At 47.1% G+C, this 19,909-nt stretch overlaps 1 protein-coding gene across 10 annotated transcripts in view; it reads left to right on the forward strand.

The window, feature by feature from the left end:
• Positions 1–19,909, forward strand: part of KIF23 (kinesin family member 23) — a 203,697-nt gene that overhangs the window by 94,978 nt on the left and 88,810 nt on the right. For 8 of the 10 annotated variants that reach the window (XM_033920429.1, XM_033920430.1, XM_033920431.1 and 5 more), the window contains 3 exons: positions 488–647; positions 12,421–12,579; positions 17,954–18,111. In XM_033920429.1, coding sequence (XP_033776320.1) covers positions 488–647; positions 12,421–12,579; positions 17,954–18,111 — 477 coding nt within the window. The remainder of the gene's footprint in view (positions 1–487; positions 648–12,420; positions 12,580–17,953; positions 18,112–19,909) is intronic. The other 2 variants (XM_033920425.1, XM_033920427.1) reach the window with 1 other exon arrangement.

Below are 19,909 nucleotides of genomic sequence, written 5' to 3' on the forward strand. Positions count from 1 at the left end.
GGATTTTGAAGCTGTAGGAGAGAAGAGTTAGTTACGATTTGTTGGTTCTTATTCTATTTGCCAGTTCTTTCAGCTTCTTACATTCATACTGTCTCTGGAAGGAACTGCACAGCTAACTTATAGACACCATCAGAATTCTGTAGGTTGCAGTCTTCATCTACCTACTGGTAGGCGTGCATAACACAGGCTGGTTTGGAGGGACTAAAAGAAAACAAATTAGCAGAAAAGGTCTAATTTATCCTTTTAGTACCCCCTCCTCCTTACAATAGAAAGGGACTACAAGAACCAGGTACTACTTTGCCCATCTTGATAGGGTGAAAAAAAAATGCAAGTTTGAAGAGGGATATTTTGAAAAGTTCTTTTTGATGTAGATGGTAGTAAATTGTAAAGCTGTGATTGAATAATTTGTATTGTACATTAAGATTGATGTATCACACTAGTTTACGAATAAAAGAAAAATTAAAGGCATTATTTTGCTTCATTGTAGCAAGTGATGCGTTTTGCAGAGATGACACAAGAAGTTGAAATAGCAAGGCCTGTTGACAAGCCAATCTATGGTTTAACCCCAGGCCGCCGTTATAGAAACCAAGCTTTCAGAGAAGAGCTGACCCGTAGACTAGAAGAGCGTGGTGGTCCCATTCCTGGAGGTAGGCATAAGATGGTAAAGATTTGCCTTATCAGGCTTCTTAAATCATTAATCGGACACTAGATCCGGTGAAGGAAGATACTTTGGTTTCATATGCATACTCATTTTGATTATTTGAATCTCTGTAGATTTTTTTTTGTTGCTGCCATTTTTCCTTCTTTAAAATGTCTGTGAAAATGTATTAATTGTAGAGCTGTTCATAAGCTAAGCTAACTGATTTATCAGATGAAAATGCCCCGATTCTGGTAGATCTCTGCCCACAGGGATATAAAGTAATGCCCTCTCCAAGAATGCATAAAAGAGATGGAGGCTGCCTCCTACTATACAAATCATTTCTCATCCTAAGCATGCTGGATAGACATGCAGATCAGTACTTAGAGCACATGATTTCCAGCACAAAGAATCTTGAGAGAAGCAAAGGCGTCAGTCTACTGCTGATATACAGACTACCTGGCAATTGGAACATTTTAGTGACCAAATCACGTCATTGGTCAAAATATTTGTTTTCAGAGTAAGAGTGATTAGACCGGGCCTGACCCAAAACAGCTTTAGGCTGGTGGTGCAGGCTATCCTAGACTATTGCAACTCTCTGTTCGATGGCGTTACAGAGAGAGAATTAAAGCGACTGCAGCTACTCCAAAACATAGCAGTCAGATTCATTTTTCACCCAAGTCAGTTTGAAAGGGTCAGTCCACTGCTGGAAAACTTACATTGGTTACCAGTGAAGAAGAGAATGCATTACAAGATAGCTTTGCAGACCATACAAGCTATCTTTGGTAAGAACTCTAATGGATTAGTCTAATATTAAGGTCTCGTGTACCTTCCTCTATTCAAGACCTACACAGTGCTTTAAGATACCCTTAAGAACATAAGCACATAAGAATAGCGTTACTGGGTCAAACCAAAGGTCCATCAGGCCCAGTAGCCTGTTCTCATGGTGGCTAATCCAGGTAACCAGTACCTGGCCAAAACTGATCTAGGGCAAGCGGTGGCTTCCCACATGTCTTTCTCAATAACAAGACTATGGACTTTTCCTCCAGGAAATTGTCCAAACCTTTCTTAAATCCAACTATGCTATCTGCTCATACCACAACCTCTGGCAATGTGTTCCAGAGCTTAACTATTCTCTGAGTGAAAAAATATTTGCTCCTATTGGTTTTAAAAGTATTTCCCTGTAACTTCGAGTGTCCCCTAGTCTTTGTTATTTTTAACGGAGTAAAAAATCGATCCACTTGTACCTGTTCTACTCCACTCAGGATTTTGTAGACTTCAATCATATCTCCCCTCAACCATCTCTATTCCAAGCTGAATAGCCCTAACCAGAAAAAGTCCTTCAAATCCGGGGACCATACATTTAGAATAATCTCCCAGACAGCCCTCCTCATACTTTCGTTCAGGAAGAAGTTAAAGACACATCTATTATCCTTATAGCCCTATACATGGTGCGGGCCTTTCATCCTGGTTCAGTCCTATTCACTCACCTCTATGTCTTGAGTTCAATGTAAAAATTCTCTTGCTGTGAGCTGCATTGATTTCTCGTAGAAAATTGTGGGGTATAAGAGACTATTGTATTGTTAAACATAATTCAAACTATGCTGCATAGGGTGATGGGACAAAAGCGTGCGAGATATCAGCGCGCCGACATTGCAGCGCAGACAATTTGGCGCAAGACACCAGCGCGCTGGTGAAAAACTTACTTTTAAAGAGCTCCGACGGGGGTGTGTGTGGGGGAATCCCCCCACTTTACTTCGTAATCTTTGCGCTGCCATTGGGGGGGGGTGCAACCCCCCACATTATAGAGAAAACTTAACTTTTTCCGAAAAAATGGGGAAAAAGTTAATTTTACTATATAATGGAGGGTTCCAACCCCCCCCGGCAGCGTAAAGACTATGAAGTAAATTGGGGAGGGGGGTCCCCACTCACACCCCGTGTTGGAGCTCTTTAAAAGTAAGTTTTTGCCGGCGCGCTGATGTCTCGCGTGCGAATGACTATGAACAGCTGCATAGCATTTAAAATGCTATATGGTGATGTCCCTAATAGCTTCCCCAGATTTACTGAACTATTAGATAGATCTGTGGACTGACATAACAACCTGATCTTATCATTCCCAACTCTGAAAAATATAAATTCTTTATCATTCCTCCAGATTGGCACAGAAACTGATGGGTTATAGCTCACCTCGACCAGCAGGTGAAGATTAAGATACTAACTTTTGCCTGTAGTACAAGTGGGCTGTGCAGTCCCAAGTACAGTCAGTCTGTTCTCAATCTCCAGCAGGTGGAGGTGGGAAGCTGTTAGATTTTGTTTTGCCTTCTTGTCCCTGTTTGCGGTGCCGGATGAGCTTGGGGGACCCTTTTGGACGTCCATCCAACCTCGGGGGTGTCACACTCGCTTGGTCGAGTCCCTGCCCCCATTTCCCCCAACTCCCCAAATTTTTAAGTAGAGGTGTCTCGGCTGTAAGCTTTGCCACCAAATACAGGTAAGGCATATAGCTTAGAGAGCCAGTAGGTCTGTTCAAATTTAATTAAAGTTATATTGGGGAAAAAAAATCCTGAAGTAGTGCCCATCTGAAGGGAAAGCCTTCAATTGAAATAAATTGCTAACCGGCACTCTTTGTTTTGCTTAGTAGTGGTTTTCGTAATGAGCACTTTTAAGCTAAAAAAAGTGCTAATTGAGCTCCCAGCGTGCAGTTGAAGCAGCTGGCGTGTGCTTGAAGTGCGCCGGCCAATGTGAAGGGGAATCCTCATCAGCGTCGGGTGCTGTAGACCAGCATACCCCTTCGTGCGTGCACTGCAAGTCGGCAGCAGGCAGTGGGGAAGCCTGGGCTTTCCCTACTGCCCACACAGGGATTTCCTCAGCTGCCGACTGGGAAATAAGGTTTCCCTTACTGCCGATAGTGCTGGGGAACTCCTTTTTCGTGGTTGCTGGCCTTCCTACTTTAGCTGCTGGTTCTGTTTAGGCCTCCTGCCGCCGCAGGCCTTGGGGGAAGAATTTTCAGTGGTTTTTTCACTGGTTTTGGCCTCAGGTGACATTTCCCCTGTCTTAGAGAGGCAGGAACAGGTTTCTGCTGGGTGTCCTGCCTTGGCAGTGAGTCCTGCTTTGCCGCACAAGGGGTTTGCTCCAGATTTTGTTTTAGCCATGTCCAAGGTTTACTTGCAGGTGGCCGGGGGTCCCGCTTCTTCCCTGGGGGTCTCGAGTTATTTTTCTGTGGGGGCTTCTGCCTTCCGTGTCTACCCCTGCTCGGCCCCCTTCAGCGCCAGCTTTGGTCCAGTCCCCTCCAGTCTTCTTATAAAGGGCCGCAATTCTTGTGGGATGAGGATTTTGTTTGAAGATGCGTTTTTCACCTGATGAGGACTTGGACCCCTTGTTGATCCCCCAAGTTCCTCTCGGGGGGGTGGGCGAGACAGAGGACACAGACATGGGTTTTTCAGAGGCGCCAGCTGACAAAGATGTGTCTGCGGTGTGCATTTATCACCGGGAAGAGCTACAACAGCTTCTTCTGGTTTCATCGGTTTTGAGGAGGGCACAATGGAGCCCCCATGTGTAGTGGACCACCCCCTGCTTCGGGGTAGAGAATGACACGGGGAAAAAATCTGTCCCCGTCACTGCCCCATCACCGGACCACCGTTCCCTTCAACGCCCTGTCCCCGCAGCAACCACCCTTCCCTCTCGCCACCTCAGCACCCTTCAGCGGCCTGAGAATCTCCCTCCCTCCCCCTTACCTTTGCGGCACGTTACTAAAGAATTGAAACTTAAGGGAGGGAAGGCGCGCGGGCACTGATCGCCCGCGGCCCCCTACCTTCATGGCGCTTTCGTAAAAAACTTACTGAAGCCTGCCTGCCTGCCTGCAGTCGTTTGTGTGTGAGTGGAAGCTTCTCCTCTGACGCTCATAGGAATTCTCTGAGTGTTGGAACCAATGTTCCCTCTAAGGATTGATGAGGTGTGTGCAAAAAAAAAAAAAAATGCATGAGCAACAAGTTACATACTCAACAAATTTATGAGCAGGCGCGGAGGACGAGTGCCCGTGAGATTGTGGGAGGGTTAAATACTCAAAACTTTGAAGAATAACGATTTACTTAAAGTTTTTGCTTCGCCAGCTTTCTGGTATCTTCACAAACAGTGGCATACCTAGCATATGTAACACCCAGGGCCCATCATTTTTTGGCACCCCCCCCCCATCTGTACGAAAAACATGATTTTTAATAACAAACCACACGTCACACATGAGTACCTGGAAAAGGCAGCATTTTACATACTGCAGTGAGCAGTACATCAATACACCCATTGTAAAACTAAACAAGCCAGACCAGCACAGATCAATCCTACACTGTCAATCCTAACAGAAAACCATGTCTTTCGAACACACGGAAAACAGAAAACACCTTCGCCTAGTATGGAATATGTCATCACAAACTAAACCCTCCCCCTTTTACAAAACTGTAGTGTAGATTTTAGCCACAGTGGTAACAGCTCTGACGCTTATAGAATTCTGAGCATCAGAGCTGCTACCACCACGGCTGGTGCTAAAAAACGCTCCACAGTTTTGTAAAAGGGGGGATAAAATAGAAATACACAGACAAAGGTTAAATTGAACCAGCAAGAAGCTGGACTCTGCATAAAATGCAACACCACAGAAACAGTGACATATGTCTCCTAAAGCAATAAATAAATAGAAACTTTTTGGGCTTGCGAGCTACTTTAAAATGACCAAGTCAAAATGATCTACCAACAATAAAATTAAAAAACACAAAGCACACTATACGCTGAGAAAATGTTAATTCTTTAGCACTCTCCAGACCAGTAGAGGTTAACTTTACGAATGGGTATATATCTAATCATGACCAGCAGGTGGAGACTGAAAACAAAACTTTGGGACAGTATATCCTAGCCCCTCCTCTCTATTTCCCTCAGTCTTCTTTCAGTCTCCAGCAGGTGTTGAGTGATCTGTACCCATCTCCCTTGGTAGGGCTGTTGGAATTTGTTTAAGGGGTTTATTGTCCCTGTTTTTGGCCGGACGGAGCTTGGACGGACTCTGTTTGGGGGTTCGTCCGACCTCGGGGGTGTCAAACCCGGCGGGTCACGAGCGGGGTCCCTCCCCCCACTTCCTCCACCTCCCCACATTTTTTTAGAGGAGCCTCAGCAATAAGCCTTGCCCCCTAAATCAAGCAAGACTATTGCTTTGAGAGCCTGTGGAGTCTGTTCTGTAAAAAAAAAAAAAAAAAAAATCCTGAGGTAGTGCTGGTCTGGAGGGTTGTATCCCTTTAAGAAAACTGTATTTTACTGTATTTTTTCAACTAACCGGCACTTTTTTACAGCTAGGTCGCGTATGGAGCAATGAGCACTTCTAAAGGGAAAAAGTGCTCATTGTGCTCCAGACGCGAGGCACTCGCGGCCGGCCTGTGCAAGCGGTGTTCAGGCCGGTGCGGTGGAGGAGCTCCGTCGGCAGCGGCTGCAGGCGCCCAGAGCTCCCCGCCGATGGTGCCTCGCGAGTCGGCAGGGAACGGAGGAGAAGCCCGGTCTTCTCCGTCCGCCCACGGAGGGATTCCCCGAGCCGCCGACGGTCGGGTTTTTGAGGATTCCCTCTCAGCTGATATTTTGACAGCTGATGCCGGCTTGCCTGTTTTAGCGGCTGAGACTTTTCAGGTCTCTCAGCCGCTGCAGGCTGTGGAGGGAGCTGTTTTGGCGGGAAAGACGCCATCTTCTCTGTCTGGCCCCTCCATTTTGTCTTCCACCTCAGGTGACCTTCCCCCTGTTTTGACTATGCAGGGGCAAGGTTCTGCTGGGTCCCCTGCTGTGGCAGGGAGTCCCTTGGGACCCTCGGGGGGGTTTTCTCCTGATTTTTTCTTTTCTTTATGCAGAGCCTATTTTCAGGCGGCTGGGGGTCCCGGTTGCGCCCAGGGGGTCTCGGGGGGTGGTTTTTCCTCCGCGCTTCCTGCGGCTTTGCCTCTTTCGTCTGGCGTGACGTCCCCTCCGCCGCCTCCCTTGTCCAAGCGTCCGCGGGTGTCGTGGGACGAGAATTTGTGGTCGGAGGAACGGGTCGGTCTGGAGGAGGACCTGGACCCTTCTGAGGAATTCCAGGACTCTCTGGAGGGGACGGAAGCTGGCGGCGGGTTGTCGGATTTCCCGTTCTCCAGTGACGAGGCGTCTGTGGTGCGTCTTTTTCAGAAAGATGAGTTGCCTGACCTTATTCAGCAGGTTTCTTCGGTCTTGCGTTTTGAGGACGCGCCGCCGGAGACTCCGCGTGTGGGGGACCCCCTGTTGCGGGGGATCCGTACCGTTTCCCGCTCTTTTCCTATGCATCAGGATATTCGGGATATTATCCTGGAGCAGTGGAAAACGCCGGAGACGCCGTTTCGGCTGGCGCGCAGCATGGCTCGCCTGTATCCCATTCCTGAAGGGGATCGGGCTACGTTAGCTTCGCCGGTCGTGGATGCGGTGGTCTCGGCAATTTCCAAGCGGCATACCGTGCCTGTTGAGGGCGGTTCTGCCTTGCGAGATCCTGAGGAGCGCAAATTGGAGGGCCTCCTTAAGCAGAATTTTCAGGTCTCTGGCTTTGGGGTTCAGGCGGCTATTTGTGGGGGACTGGTCGCTCGCGCCGTGTTTCGGTGGGCGGAGCGGGTCTTGGATCGAGAGTCTGACGACTGGTCTCTGGTGGATCAGGAGGTTGCGAAGATTGAGATGGCGGCCTCATTCCTCTCGGATGCTCTCTATGACTTGGTGCGGATCTCGGCTAAGTCTATGGCTTTTGGCGTGGCCGCAAGGCGTGTGTTGTGGCTGCGCGCTTGGGCGGCGGATGCTGCGTCCAAAGCTAAGCTTACTAAATTTCCCTTTCGGGGGTCGTTTTTGTTTGGAGAGGATTTGGATAAGTTGATTCAGACTCTGTCGGACTCGAAAGTTCCCCGTCTGCCGGAGGACCGTGCCCGCCCGGCGTCTCGGGGGGGTGCGGCCCGGGGGCGTTTGCGGGATTTTCGCAAGTATCGCCCTGGGCGTGGGGCTGCTTCTTTTCAGTCTCCGGGATTTTCCCGGGGTCGGTTCTTCCAGCGTATGCAGCCCTTTCGGGGGGCCCGTCGGGGGGCAGGGAATCCCTCCGCCGGTTCCCCCGCTTCCCGTCCTGCACAATGACGCCTTGCCGGCGCCCCCTTTGGTTCCGGTGGGGGCCCGGCTGCGCGATTTTTTCCCCAAATGGGCCGAGATCACGTCCGATCAGTGGGTCCTGGAGGTGGTGCGGGACGGTTATGCCCTGGAGTTCGCCCGCTCTCTGCCGGATTTTTTCCTCGCTTCTCCATGTCAGACTCCGGGGAAGACGCAGGCTTTTCGCCAGACCCTTCAGCGCTTGCTAGATCTCAGGGCAGTTGTTCCAGTGCCCCCTCCAGAGTGGGGCACGGGCAGGTACTCCATTTACTTTGTGGTGCCCAAGAAGGAGGGGACTTTTCGGCCCATCCTCGATTTGAAAGGGGTCAACAGGGCTCTCAAGATTCCCTCTTTCCGTATGGAAACTCTGCGGTCGGTCATTCTGGCGGTTCAGCCGGGGGAGTTTCTCACTTCTCTCGATCTGACGGAGGCCTACTTGCATGTTCCCATTCGGGCCTCTCATCAGCGTTTCCTGCGCTTTGCGATCTTGGGTCGGCACTTTCAGTTCTGTGCGCTTCCCTTTGGGCTGGCCACGGCTCCGCGGACGTTCACCAAGGTGATGGTGGTCGTCGCGGCAGCCTTGCGGTCGGAGGGCATCCTGGTACACCCCTACCTGGACGACTGGTTAATTCGGGCAAAGTCGTTGCAGGAAAGCTCCCGGGTTACTGCTCGGGTGGTGGAGTTTCTCCGGTCGCTGGGCTGGGTGGTCAACCTTGCCAAGAGTCGGTTGGTCCCGGCTCAGCGTCTGGAGTACCTCGGGGTGCTGTTCGACACCTCCTTGGGGAGGGTCTTCCTCCCAGAGGGCCGGGTGAGCAAATTGCAATCTCAGATTCGCCTGCTTTTGGCGTCCCGGTGTCCTCGGGCGCGAGATTTCCTCCAGGTCTTGGGGTCGATGGCGGCGTCCCTGGACGTGGTGAGGTGGGCGCGGGCCCACATGCGTCCTCTCCAGTATGCTCTGCTCCGGAGGTGGTCTCCCCAGAGGCACGGGATGGAGGTTCCGGTTCCCCTGCGAGGCTTGGCGCGCTGCAGTCTGCGTTGGTGGCTCCAGACCCCTCACCTAGTTCAGGGGGTGGGTCTGGATCTCCCGCAGTGGACGGTGCTCCTGACGGATGCGAGTCTCCTGGGTTGGGGGGCTCAGTGTTTGGGTCACTCAGCTCAGGGCACCTGGTCCGCGGAGGAGGCTGCCTGGTCGATCAACGTGTTGGAGACCAGAGCGGTCCGTCTGGCGCTGTTGGCTTTCCACTCCCTGTTGCTGGGCAAGTCGGTCAGAGTGCTGTCGGACAATGCCACGGCGGTGGCTTATGTCAATCGTCAGGGGGGCACCAAGAGCACTCGGGTGGCGCAGGAGGCGGCTCTGCTCATGGTTTGGGCGGAATCCCATCTGCTGGACCTCTCGGCCTCTCATATAGCCGGGGTAGAAAATGTTCAGGCAGACTTCCTCAGTCGTCACTTCCTAGATCCAGGAGAGTGGTGTCTCGGCGCCGAGGCGTTTCAGTTGATAGTGCAGGCTTGGGGGCAGCCCCTGATGGACCTGATGGCCACGGGTGGCAACGCCAAAGTGCCCCGCTTCTTCAGTCGTCGCAGGGACGGTCTGGCCGAGGGTCTGGATGCTCTGGTCCAGCCGTGGCCAACGGAGGGGCTGTTGTATGTGTTCCCTCCTTGGCCGCTGGTGGGCAGAGTGCTTCTTCGCATTGTTTACCATCCGGGTTTGGTGGTGCTGGTGGCGCCGGATTGGCCTCGCCGTCCATGGTATGCGGATCTGGTGAGACACCTGGTAGCGGATCCTCTTCCTCTGCCTCTCTCGGACGACCTTCTGGTGCAGGGTCCCATTCCCATGTTCGACCCGTCTCCCTTCTGTCTTACGGCGTGGCTCTTGAAAGGGGTCGCCTTCGCAAGAGGGGATATTCAGACAAGGTGATCTCTACTCTGTTGGGGTCCCGGAGGCTTTCTACCTCTCGGGCTTATGTGCGGGTTTGGCGTCTATTTGAGGAATGGTGTCGGGCGCGGGGAGTAACCTCTTTTCGCGCTTCTCTGCCTAACATTCTAGAGTTCTTGCAGGATGGCCTGGATAGAGGCCTGGCTTGGTCTTCTCTCCGGGTTCATCTTGCGGCCCTGTCGGCTTTTCGAGGGTTAGTGTCAGGTCAGCGTTTATCGGCTCTTCCTGATGTGATTCGGTTTTTGCGGGCGGCCAAGTTGCTTAGGCCTCCCCTTCGGCCCTCGGTTCCCTCTTGGGATCTTAATCTGGTTCTCTCTGTTTTGGTGCGTCCGCCTTTCGAGCCTTTGGACGACTGTTCTTTGAAGGACCTTACTTTGAAGGCGGTCTTTTTGGTGGCCATTACTTCTGCTAGGCGTGTTTCTGAGCTGCAGGCTTTCTCTTGTAGGGCTCCCTTCTTGGAGTTTTCTAGGGAGCGGGTCGTCTTGCGGCCTGTTCCTTCCTTTCTGCCTAAGGTTGTTTCTCCTTTTCATGTCAATCAATCGGTGGTTCTCCCGGTCTTGGGTGGTCGGGAGGGCTCTTCTGAGCAACGGCAGCTGCGCAAGTTGGATGTCGGTCGGGTCCTTCGCTCTTATGTGCAGCGGACCCAGGAATTCCGGAAGTCCGATCATCTCTTTGTCCTCCTGGCGGGTCCTCGTCGGGGAGCTGGCGCTTCTAAGGCTACTATTGCGCGCTGGATCAAGGAGACGATTGCTTCCGCTTATCTTCTGAAACAGCAGCCTGTTCCGGAGTTTCTCAAGGCTCATTCCACTCGGGGTCAGGCGGCTTCTTGGGCTGAGTCGTCGCTCGTGCCTCCGGTGGATATTTGTAAGGCTGCGGTTTGGTCCTCCTTGCATTCCTTTGTTCGGCATTATCGGGTAGATGTTCAGGCGCGTCGGGACGCGGTGTTCGGTGAACGTGTACTGGTATCGGCCCTTCGGGGGTCCCGCCCGTGAGAGGGACTGCTTTGGTACGTCCCATTCGTAAAGTTAACCTCTACTGGTCTGGAGAGTGCTAAAGAAGGAGAAATTAGGTTCTTACCTGCTAATTTACTTTCTTTTAGCTTCTCCAGACCAGTAGAGGTCCCCACCCTGTCTGTTATTGTTGTTGTTGGGGCTGTTGCGCGGGCAGTTTTTGGTTTTTGCTGCGGGTTCTAGTATTTTTCTAGGGCCGGGGAGAATTGAAGAACAGCGGCTGTGGCTCGGCTGGCTTAGCTGGCGAGCTGTGGGGACATTCTTCCTTCGGGAATTTTTCTCTTCTGCATTTTCCAACAGCATTTTGGGTTTGTTATTTGTTACTCCTTTCGGAGTGTTTGTTTTTTCTCTCTGTTGTTTTCCAGTTCTTGGTTCTGCTTGGCTATTCGGCAGACTGAGGGAAATAGAGAGGAGGGGCTAGGATATACTGTCCCAAAGTTTTGTTTTCAGTCTCCACCTGCTGGTCATGATTAGATATATACCCATTCGTAAAGTTAACCTCTACTGGTCTGGAGAAGCTAAAAGAAAGTAAATTAGCAGGTAAGAACCTAATTTCTCCTTATCATTCCTATTCTGGGTTTTTTTCAAAGAGGTCAAGGCAGATGACTCTATGCATACAAAAATAGACAAATATACCCCCCTTCATTTTTATTAAACCACAATAACAGTTTTTAGCACAGGGAACTGTGCTAAATGCCCAGCGCTGCTCTCGACGCTTATAGGCTCCCTGGGTATAGTAAAAGGGGGCCATAGCGCAAAATATAGACAGCATATATAAATTCAGACACATTTTGAGCACTAAATTTAAAATAAAATCATTTTTCCTACCTTGTCTGGTGATTTCATGAGTCTCTGGTTGCACTTTCATCTTCTGACTGTGCATCCAATCTTTCTTCCCTTCTTTCAGCCTGTATGCTTCCTCTCCTCCAGACCTCATTCCCTCCCCTAACTTTTTCTTCCTCTTTCCCTGCCCTTTCTTTCTTTTTTCTCTCTTGATGCCCCCTTTCTTTTTTTCTGTTTCCCTTCTGTCTCCCTGCCTGCCCCCTTTCTTTCTCCCTACCCTCCACAAAGCCACTGCTGCCACCATTGGGGGAAACAGGCCCCAAAGCCACTGCCGCGGCTGCCCCAAGCTCTCTCTGCTTCCCACCGTCGGACCGCCCCCCCTTGGTACGCCACATTTCAGGCGGCGTGCGGAGCGGCGGATGAAAAAAACAAGGCTCCGAGGAGGATGCGAGGCACGGCGTTGCCCGAGGAGAACGACAAGCACCGGACTCGCGCCGCTTCGGTCCCCTTTCGCGGTGCCACGCTGGTGCTTGGCCTGAGCCACCGCTTCCTCTCACCTCCGCCCGCGCTCTATTCCAGTCGCGGCCACTGCGTATTTTAGTGAGCAACTCGAGAAAAATTATGAGTGACGCCAATGAAAATAGTGAGCGATCGCTCATGCGCTCAGCTTAGAGGGAACATTGGTTGGAACTTTTTTCTCACCGGCCCATGATACAAACCTCTACCATTGCTTTGTAAAATCCAGCATTAAATAGCTATTGAATTAGCAGGTTGTATGTTGCCTATTGCCTGCTGTTTCTGTGTAAGCCCCAGATGTTTTATCTTGCAATAATAGCAGTCAATATTGTAGTCTTCTGAGTCGTATGTACACTACTATTGATATATGTGTGGGTTTTTTTCTTCTGTTCTACCAGCAGAGTCTGTCATGGAAATTTTAATACAAAGTTTTCCTCCTCTGACGTCCTGTGAATTGTTAGATGCAAATGATGACCAAACTATGCCACGGCTTATTGAGACACTGGAGAAGCGCCAGCGCACTCGCCAGATGCTAATGGATGAGTTCAAGAAGAACTGTAATGTTTCATATTTATGTATTGGTTGGGAGGGGAGGGGTGTTATATAGATGTAAACTACTCCCAATGATTTATAGAAAATGGAAAGTACTATTTTGAGTGTCAAAATCGTGTGCTCTTTTCACTGAAAATAATAGTTGGTGGCAACTGAAGTTGGGAGTAGAGTGGAAATTTAGAGGCCGACTGAAACCAGCCCCACCACTACTGCCCTCAACCCTGGTTAGCTCAACACTCGTCATCCTTCCATAGGTCTGGTGTTCTAGTGGTGCCTTTGGGATAGAAGCATCCCAAATTGCTATGAAAATGGTGGCTGTGACTTTCCTTGGCAGCCTCATAGCTGACATTTTTAAATTGGAAATGCTCCTGCTCAAGCCATTTCCAATTCCAAAATGGTAGCTGTGACCTCTCGTGAGGCTGCTATGGGAGGTCATGGTTACCATTTTTATAGTGCAGTTGATGGAGGCAGGAACACTCAGGATGCTTCTGCTCCGAAGATACCACTAGATTACCAGGGCCTTTACAAGGTGGGGATGGAGGATTGGAGGGGGGGTAGGGTTACAGTACAGGCATTTTTCAGCTGAAACACAAACAGATTTCTGGTCTGTTTTGTTGCCTTTAGTTGCTCCAGGGACATTTTGATAAAGATTAACAGCCCTCCAGCCAAGTCCATATGCATGGATTATGCACACTTACTGGCAGATGGAGACTAAGAAAAAACAAAAAAAGGATCACAAAAGATAACTTCAAACTAAACTAAATATTAGGCTTATATACCGCATCTTCTCTATAAGCAATAGAGCTCGGCACGATTTACAAAAATTAGCAAAGAAAACAGATACAATATGATTTTGGAATAGTAAGGGGAGAAGTGGATTTTACAACTTTTGAAAATAGCCAAGTTTTCAGATGTGTTTGAAATAGTTGGAAAGAGCCCAGATCGTGCAGTTTTACAGGAAGATTATTCCAGAACTCAGTAATTTTGAAAAGTAGAGCCCTCCCTAATTTGTCAATGTAGATAACGCCTTTCAATGTAGAAAAAGACCATTTGAATTTCTGAGAAGATCTGGTAATATTAGATCTTGCAGAATTCCAAGACAGGGGAATTAAAGGAGGGAAGATGCCATGCAAGATCTTAAATGTTAAGCAGGTGCATTTAAAATAAACCTTGGAAAGTATTGGAAGTCAGTGAAGTTTTTGCAAAAGTGGAGAGACATGATCAAATTTGCTTTTTGCAAAGATCAGCCTAACCTCAGTATTCTGGATCAATTGAAGTCTTTGTAAGCTTTTCTTGGTCAAGCTTAGATAGACTGAATTATAGTAATCCAGCCTCGAAAGAATAATTGATTGTACAAGAACAGCAAAATGTTGTTGATGGAAACAGCATCTCACTTTTCTCAACATATGGAGACTGAAAAAACATTTTTTTTTTACCAGAGAATTAAGATGGTTGTTGAATGAAAGTGTTGAATCTATGACACTCAAAACTTTACTTGAGAATTCAATCTGCAGTGAGGATCCTGAAGGCAATAGAATGGACGAAGGTAGCTGCTCTAATTTTGGACCAAGCCAAAGTAATTTTGTTTAGGACTCATTCAGTTTCATTTGTACAGTAAGGGCCCAAGACTGGAGTTTTGTTATACATTCTTTTATGTTCCCGACAAGGTTGGTGAGATTTGATTCTATCTCAAGGAGAACAAAGATGTCATCTGCATACATATATATTTATTTCAAGTTTATTTAAAATTTGTTTAATCGCCCTATCATATATTCAGGGCGATGTACAATTCTAAAAATATTTTATAACAGTACACAGGGGAACAAAAAGTTCATATAACAAATACATGACTTTCAAAACAGACAGGACTAGTAGGGTAAATAGGATAGAAATACAATAATTGGAGGCAGATGAGACAATCAAGGAAAATTACAAGAGGAGGGGTTTTTGTTTTGTTCCTTAAAAAAAGGATGGATTTTGCTTTAGTTTTGGTGTTTTTACGATGTCTAGCAGTCAAATGCATCTTTAAAAAGAAAACATTTTAACTGACTCTTAAATATACCAACGTTTCTTTCCTCTCTTAAGTGGATTGGCAAGGAATTCCACAATTGGAGGGCCACGATGGAAAAAATGTATTGTCTTCATGTATTAATGTTTTAAGTGATGGAACAGTTAGCAAATGTTGGTCATTAGATCGAAGAGTTCTAGTGGAAGCGTAGGGAATTAGAATCCTGTCGATAAAAGCTGGAGACTTATGGAGTTGGGCCTTAAATGATAACAGACATATTTTATAAATTATTCTATGCGATACTGGGAGCCAATGAGATTTTTTAAGAAGTGGCGAGACATGGTTGAACTTTTTTTGCGTTCAGGATAATTTTAATAGAGGTGTTTTGAATTAGCTGTAAACGCCTGATCTCTTTTTTGAGTAATACCCTTGAATAAGGCGTTACAGTAATCGATTTTTAGAAATGATCAGTGAATGGATTAATATGTTTAAGGATTTTGGTTCTAACCATTTAGAAATTGAGCGAATTTGCCTTAACCTGAAAAATGTTGATTTGACTATACTGCTAATATGATCATGATAGGACAGTTTCTGATCGAATATGACCTCTAGAATTTTGATGGTAGTGACTGTCTGAAAAGTAGCGCCTGTAAGTGTAATGAGGTGGTTGAATTTTAGGCCTTCTTTCCATGGAAAAAGCATTACATTTGATTTGGAAATGTTAAGAGCAAGTCTATTAGTAGCGAGCCATTGATGTATTTGCTCAAGTTTCTTGGTAATTTTTATTGATTCTGAAGGATTCTCGGTATCTATTGGGTATAGAAGTTGAATATCGCCTGCGTAAGCAAACGCATTGAATCCAATAGATTGACAAAGTCATTAAAGGTGTGAGAAAAATATTAAACAGGAATGGAGAAAGAATAGACCCTTGAGGATTTCCATAGCTTGAAGATATTTTATTTGAAATTGTGTTATTAAATTAGACAGCGCCAGAACGATTCTCAAAATATGAGTGAAACCATACAAGAACATGGTCAATGATACCAATAGCTTTTAGGCATCCGAGTAGGAGATCATGATCCACGGTAGTGAACGCAGAAGAAAGATCTAGGGAAATTAGAAGCACAGACTTATGATGATCTAGACCAGTGGTTCCCAAACCTGTCCTGGGGGACCCCCAGCCAGTCAGGTTTTCAAGATATCCCTAATGAATATGCATGAGAGAGATTTACATACCTGTCACTTCCATTATATGCAAATCTCTCTCATGCAGGACAGGTTTGGGAACCACTGATCTAGATGGTAATGTATAACAGTCGACATGCTTATTAGCGAATGTTCTGCGGAGTGATATTGTCTAAAACCTGTCTGGTTTGGTTGAAGGATGTTTTTGTTTTTTCTATGAATTCAGAGATCTGAGTAAATACTACCTTTTCTGTTAGCTGTGCTAAAAATGGAAAATTAGCAATGGGTCTATAATTTGTTACTTCACTAGGACTAATTTTGTAATTTTTAATAATTGGCCGGATAATTGCTTCTTTCCAAGGTGTAGGCAGAATACCTTGTTGTAAACTTTCCTTAACTAAGGAATGAATAAAAGGACCAAAAACTGTAAAAAAGTGCTTAAGAATCAATGGTGGAATTGACTCAACTTGAGATCCTTTAATGTTAATATTTTGAATATGGCGTTCAATTTCTTTAAGACTAGGAAGATTGAAACGCATGCATCTTGCTGAAAGTATATTAGTCTTCAAGCTGCGTATCCAGAATCGATGGTTTGATGTGAGGCAAAGTTTTCCTGATGTTTTCCACTTTCTCTACAAAGTAGAATGCAAGTTCTTGAGCTGTAGGTAAATTGGCCTTTGGATTTGTATGTTTTTGAGACAGACAGTTTATTGATTTCAATATGGACTAGAGAGCTGAAGTATTTTTAGCTTTATCTATTTGAGCAGAGTAGTATTTAGTTTTTTTGTGAGATTAATTTTTGATTTGTAAAAATTGACTGTTCCTTGAATTTATCTAAATTAGCCAGGGTTTTTTCCTTTCTCCATCTACAGTCTAGTGCCCTTAATTGTTTTTTAATATGGGCTAGCTCTGCCTTAAACCAAGGATTAGCGATTTTTCGAGGCGAGATTACTCTAGTCTGGATTGGTACTAACTTATTCATAAGGACGTTGGTTGTAGCTTTCCATTGGTCTACTTTATTGTTTAGTGTAGAGAGATTATGATCTAGAAAGTCAAAGACAACATTTTATGATATTTTTTTCAAGAGTAAGTTTGCTCGGGTCACGGTATTTGATAGTTTTTGGCACAGTGTTGGGGTTGGCATGCGCAGATGTGTGAATAACTGAAATAAGATGATGATCAGACCAAGGGATGGGTCAGTGAGAACACAGAGAATAGTTAGAGGAAGCAGAGTTGGGAACTAAAATCATGTCTATTGTGTGTCCCGCTTGGTGTGTTGGGTCAGTCACTAAGAGCAGTATATCCAGGTTGTTAATATGGGTCAGCATTTCCAACGTAATAGTATTACCATGATCATTAATATGATTAATAAACATGTGGATTTGGTATGGGGGGGGTTTCTTGGTTTTCCATTAAGAATATATATATGAAGGTCATAAGATATTATTTTGAGAAGGCATATATTAGTTATATATGAATTTGGGAGGGGGTGGGGGTTAAATCTTATTGGTGTATGATATTGAAGACTTTTCAAGTGATGTTGTATTATAATTGTTTGATATTTACTGTGCACTTGATGTAAGTTATAAAATGAATAAAGAATTAAAAAAAAATATATGAATATTAAAATCACCAAGAATTAAAGGGTACAATGTAGAAGAACTGAATTTAAAGAGAAGAGATTGTAAGTTAATAAGATCGTTGTGATTAACTGGAGGGGGCAAGTAAAGTAAGAGGGCATCTATTTTAGGTATTGAGTTAATTTTAAACTGAAGGAATTTAATGGTAGAATTAGGTGGTGAGTAATCAATGCCAGTAGACATAAGGTCATGCAAGATAACTGCAAGTCCTCCTCCGCAGTTTCAAGCTTAGGTGTTCTTGTCTCCATTTTATGGTAACATAACCCAAAGATCTGGACCGGTTTGGAGGGCTGAAAGGAAAGAAAATTAGCAGGTAAGACCTAAATTCTCCTTCTTGACGTTCAGGATGATATTTTGAAAAAGGAGACATGGGTTATGTAAAATAAATATATTTTTATTATAAGCAGATCTAAACAAATACAAGAAATAAGACATTTTCTTAATCTCTTGGAAACCTGCAACGGCTTCTGATTTCTTAGCAATGATGCTTTAAGCTGTTGCACATTAAGTTGATGCTCTGATCCTATGCTGCCTTTCTGCTTGTAGTACATGACTTCAAAGCTATGCTACAAGATCTTGAGGACACATCTGCAGCCAAAACAAACTATGCTCAGTCTAAACTGAATGAGAAGGAACGACTTATTGCTTCCCAGAAGTCTGAGATGGAACGATTGGAGAAAAAAATCAAAACCCTGGAGTATAAGGTTTGTTCCTAGCTCATAAAAAGGTTTTATCTTTTTTTGTTTTTCCTTACTTGATACCCTATAAAGGAAATTCTTGACAGTTCTGAGACTTCGGTCCTTCGTTAGACTGGAGGCATAACCTGGTTGTTGAAACAGTGGGCTGAGAACCAGGGAAGCCAGAGCTCATTTTTTACTGATGCACCTTGTTTTCCTTGGGCAAATTGTTTTAACCCACCATTGCCTCAGGTACAAAGCTTACATTCAGGTGCAATAAGTATTTCTCTGTACCTGGGGCTTACAGTCTAACTTACCTTACACCTTTGAGCTAAATCCAGATCCCTTTATCCTTTCTACTCTAAGGATCCACCAAGCTCAGTCCAGTAAATTTGACTGTAGGTCTGCCTTTTAGGCTATTGCTATTGAATACATATTGTAGCGCGGTTGTCTCTTGGTCAATGGTAGGGCCCGGCACACAACTTTATATAGGCCCTGGCGTGCTTCCCCAAGATGGAGGAAGACCTTGCCAAGATGGAATTCTTAAGTTCAATATAAATCCAGACCGTATCAGGTGGTAAGTATCAGGCAAAGCAAAATTTATTTGTTATCCCAGGACAAGCAGGCAGCATATTCTCACATGTGGGTGACGTCATCTACGGAGCCCCAGCGCGGACAGCTTTTCAAGCAAACTTGATTGAAGTTTCAAGTTTGCTACACTGCACCACGCATGTGCATGCCTTCTTTCCCACTAAAGGGCGCATCCCACCTCATGGTCCTCAGTTCAGTTCAGTTTTTTCCGCGGAGCCAGAAGCCCTGTGGAAATTGAGCTTTGCTCTTTTTTGCCTTCTGTCGCCGCGTCCGGTGAATTTTGATCGGTCGCTGTGCTGTACTTCGTTGCTTTTTGTTGTTTTGATTGTTAGTTTAAAAAAAAAAAAAATGTTTATTTTAGTTCGGCTCCGGGGGCTCCCGTGAGCCGCGGCCGGCCTTGCTTTCGGCCGGGTCGGTTTTTCATGTCCCGTCCCTTGACGGGTTTCAAGAAGTGCACCCGGTGTGAGCGGTTACTTTCCATTACCGACCCACACCGGTGGTGCTTGCTCTGCCTAGGACCCGAGCATCCGACTGACTCTTGCGATCGGTGCTCCACCTTTCAGGCCAGAGCGCTCCGCCGACGCCGTGCCAGGATGGCGGAGCTCTTCGCGGTCGACTCCGCGCCGGGGAAGGCCTCGACGTCGGCCTCGGCTTCGGCCCCGGCCTTGACCTCGGCCTCGGGATCCTCGGCTTCGCCGCGTCCCTCGATATCGAAGCCTACGCCTCCGACGAAACCTGCCTCGGGTAAGTCCTCTCTTCCATCCCCGACTCCAGGGTCGACAAAGAAGCCATCTTCGGGCTCCTTGACGGCGGGTGGGTCGTCCTCGGCCCCGCCAAGAACTACGGCCACTAATGCCCCGAGGGAATATTCGAGACCGAGGTCGCTCTCCAGGGAGCATCCCCCGGCCTCGGACCTGCCTACCATGGTGGGGATCCCGGCGTTCCAAGATTTGCTCCGAGCATTGATTGCCACGGAGCTGTCTGGAGCCCTCGAGCACTTGCAGCAGGCTTCGGCCTCGACAGCTTCGACCTCGAGGGCCCCGGCCTCGGCGGCCTCGGTCTCGACTCCCTCGGCCTCGGGTACCGGGGCGGCACTGACCTCGGCCCCGATCTTACCCTCGACTTCGGCCTCGGGGGCCCCGCCTGAGAGTAGCGTTAGGCCCCGTGACAAGGTGCGCAGGGTGAGGCGGATCTCCTCCTCCTCTTCCTCGAGGTCCTCCCGGGACTCCTCGCC

This window comes from Geotrypetes seraphini, chromosome 14 (genome assembly GCF_902459505.1).
Source record: "Geotrypetes seraphini chromosome 14, aGeoSer1.1, whole genome shotgun sequence".
In the NCBI taxonomy this organism is placed as follows: Eukaryota; Metazoa; Chordata; class Amphibia; order Gymnophiona; family Dermophiidae; genus Geotrypetes; species Geotrypetes seraphini.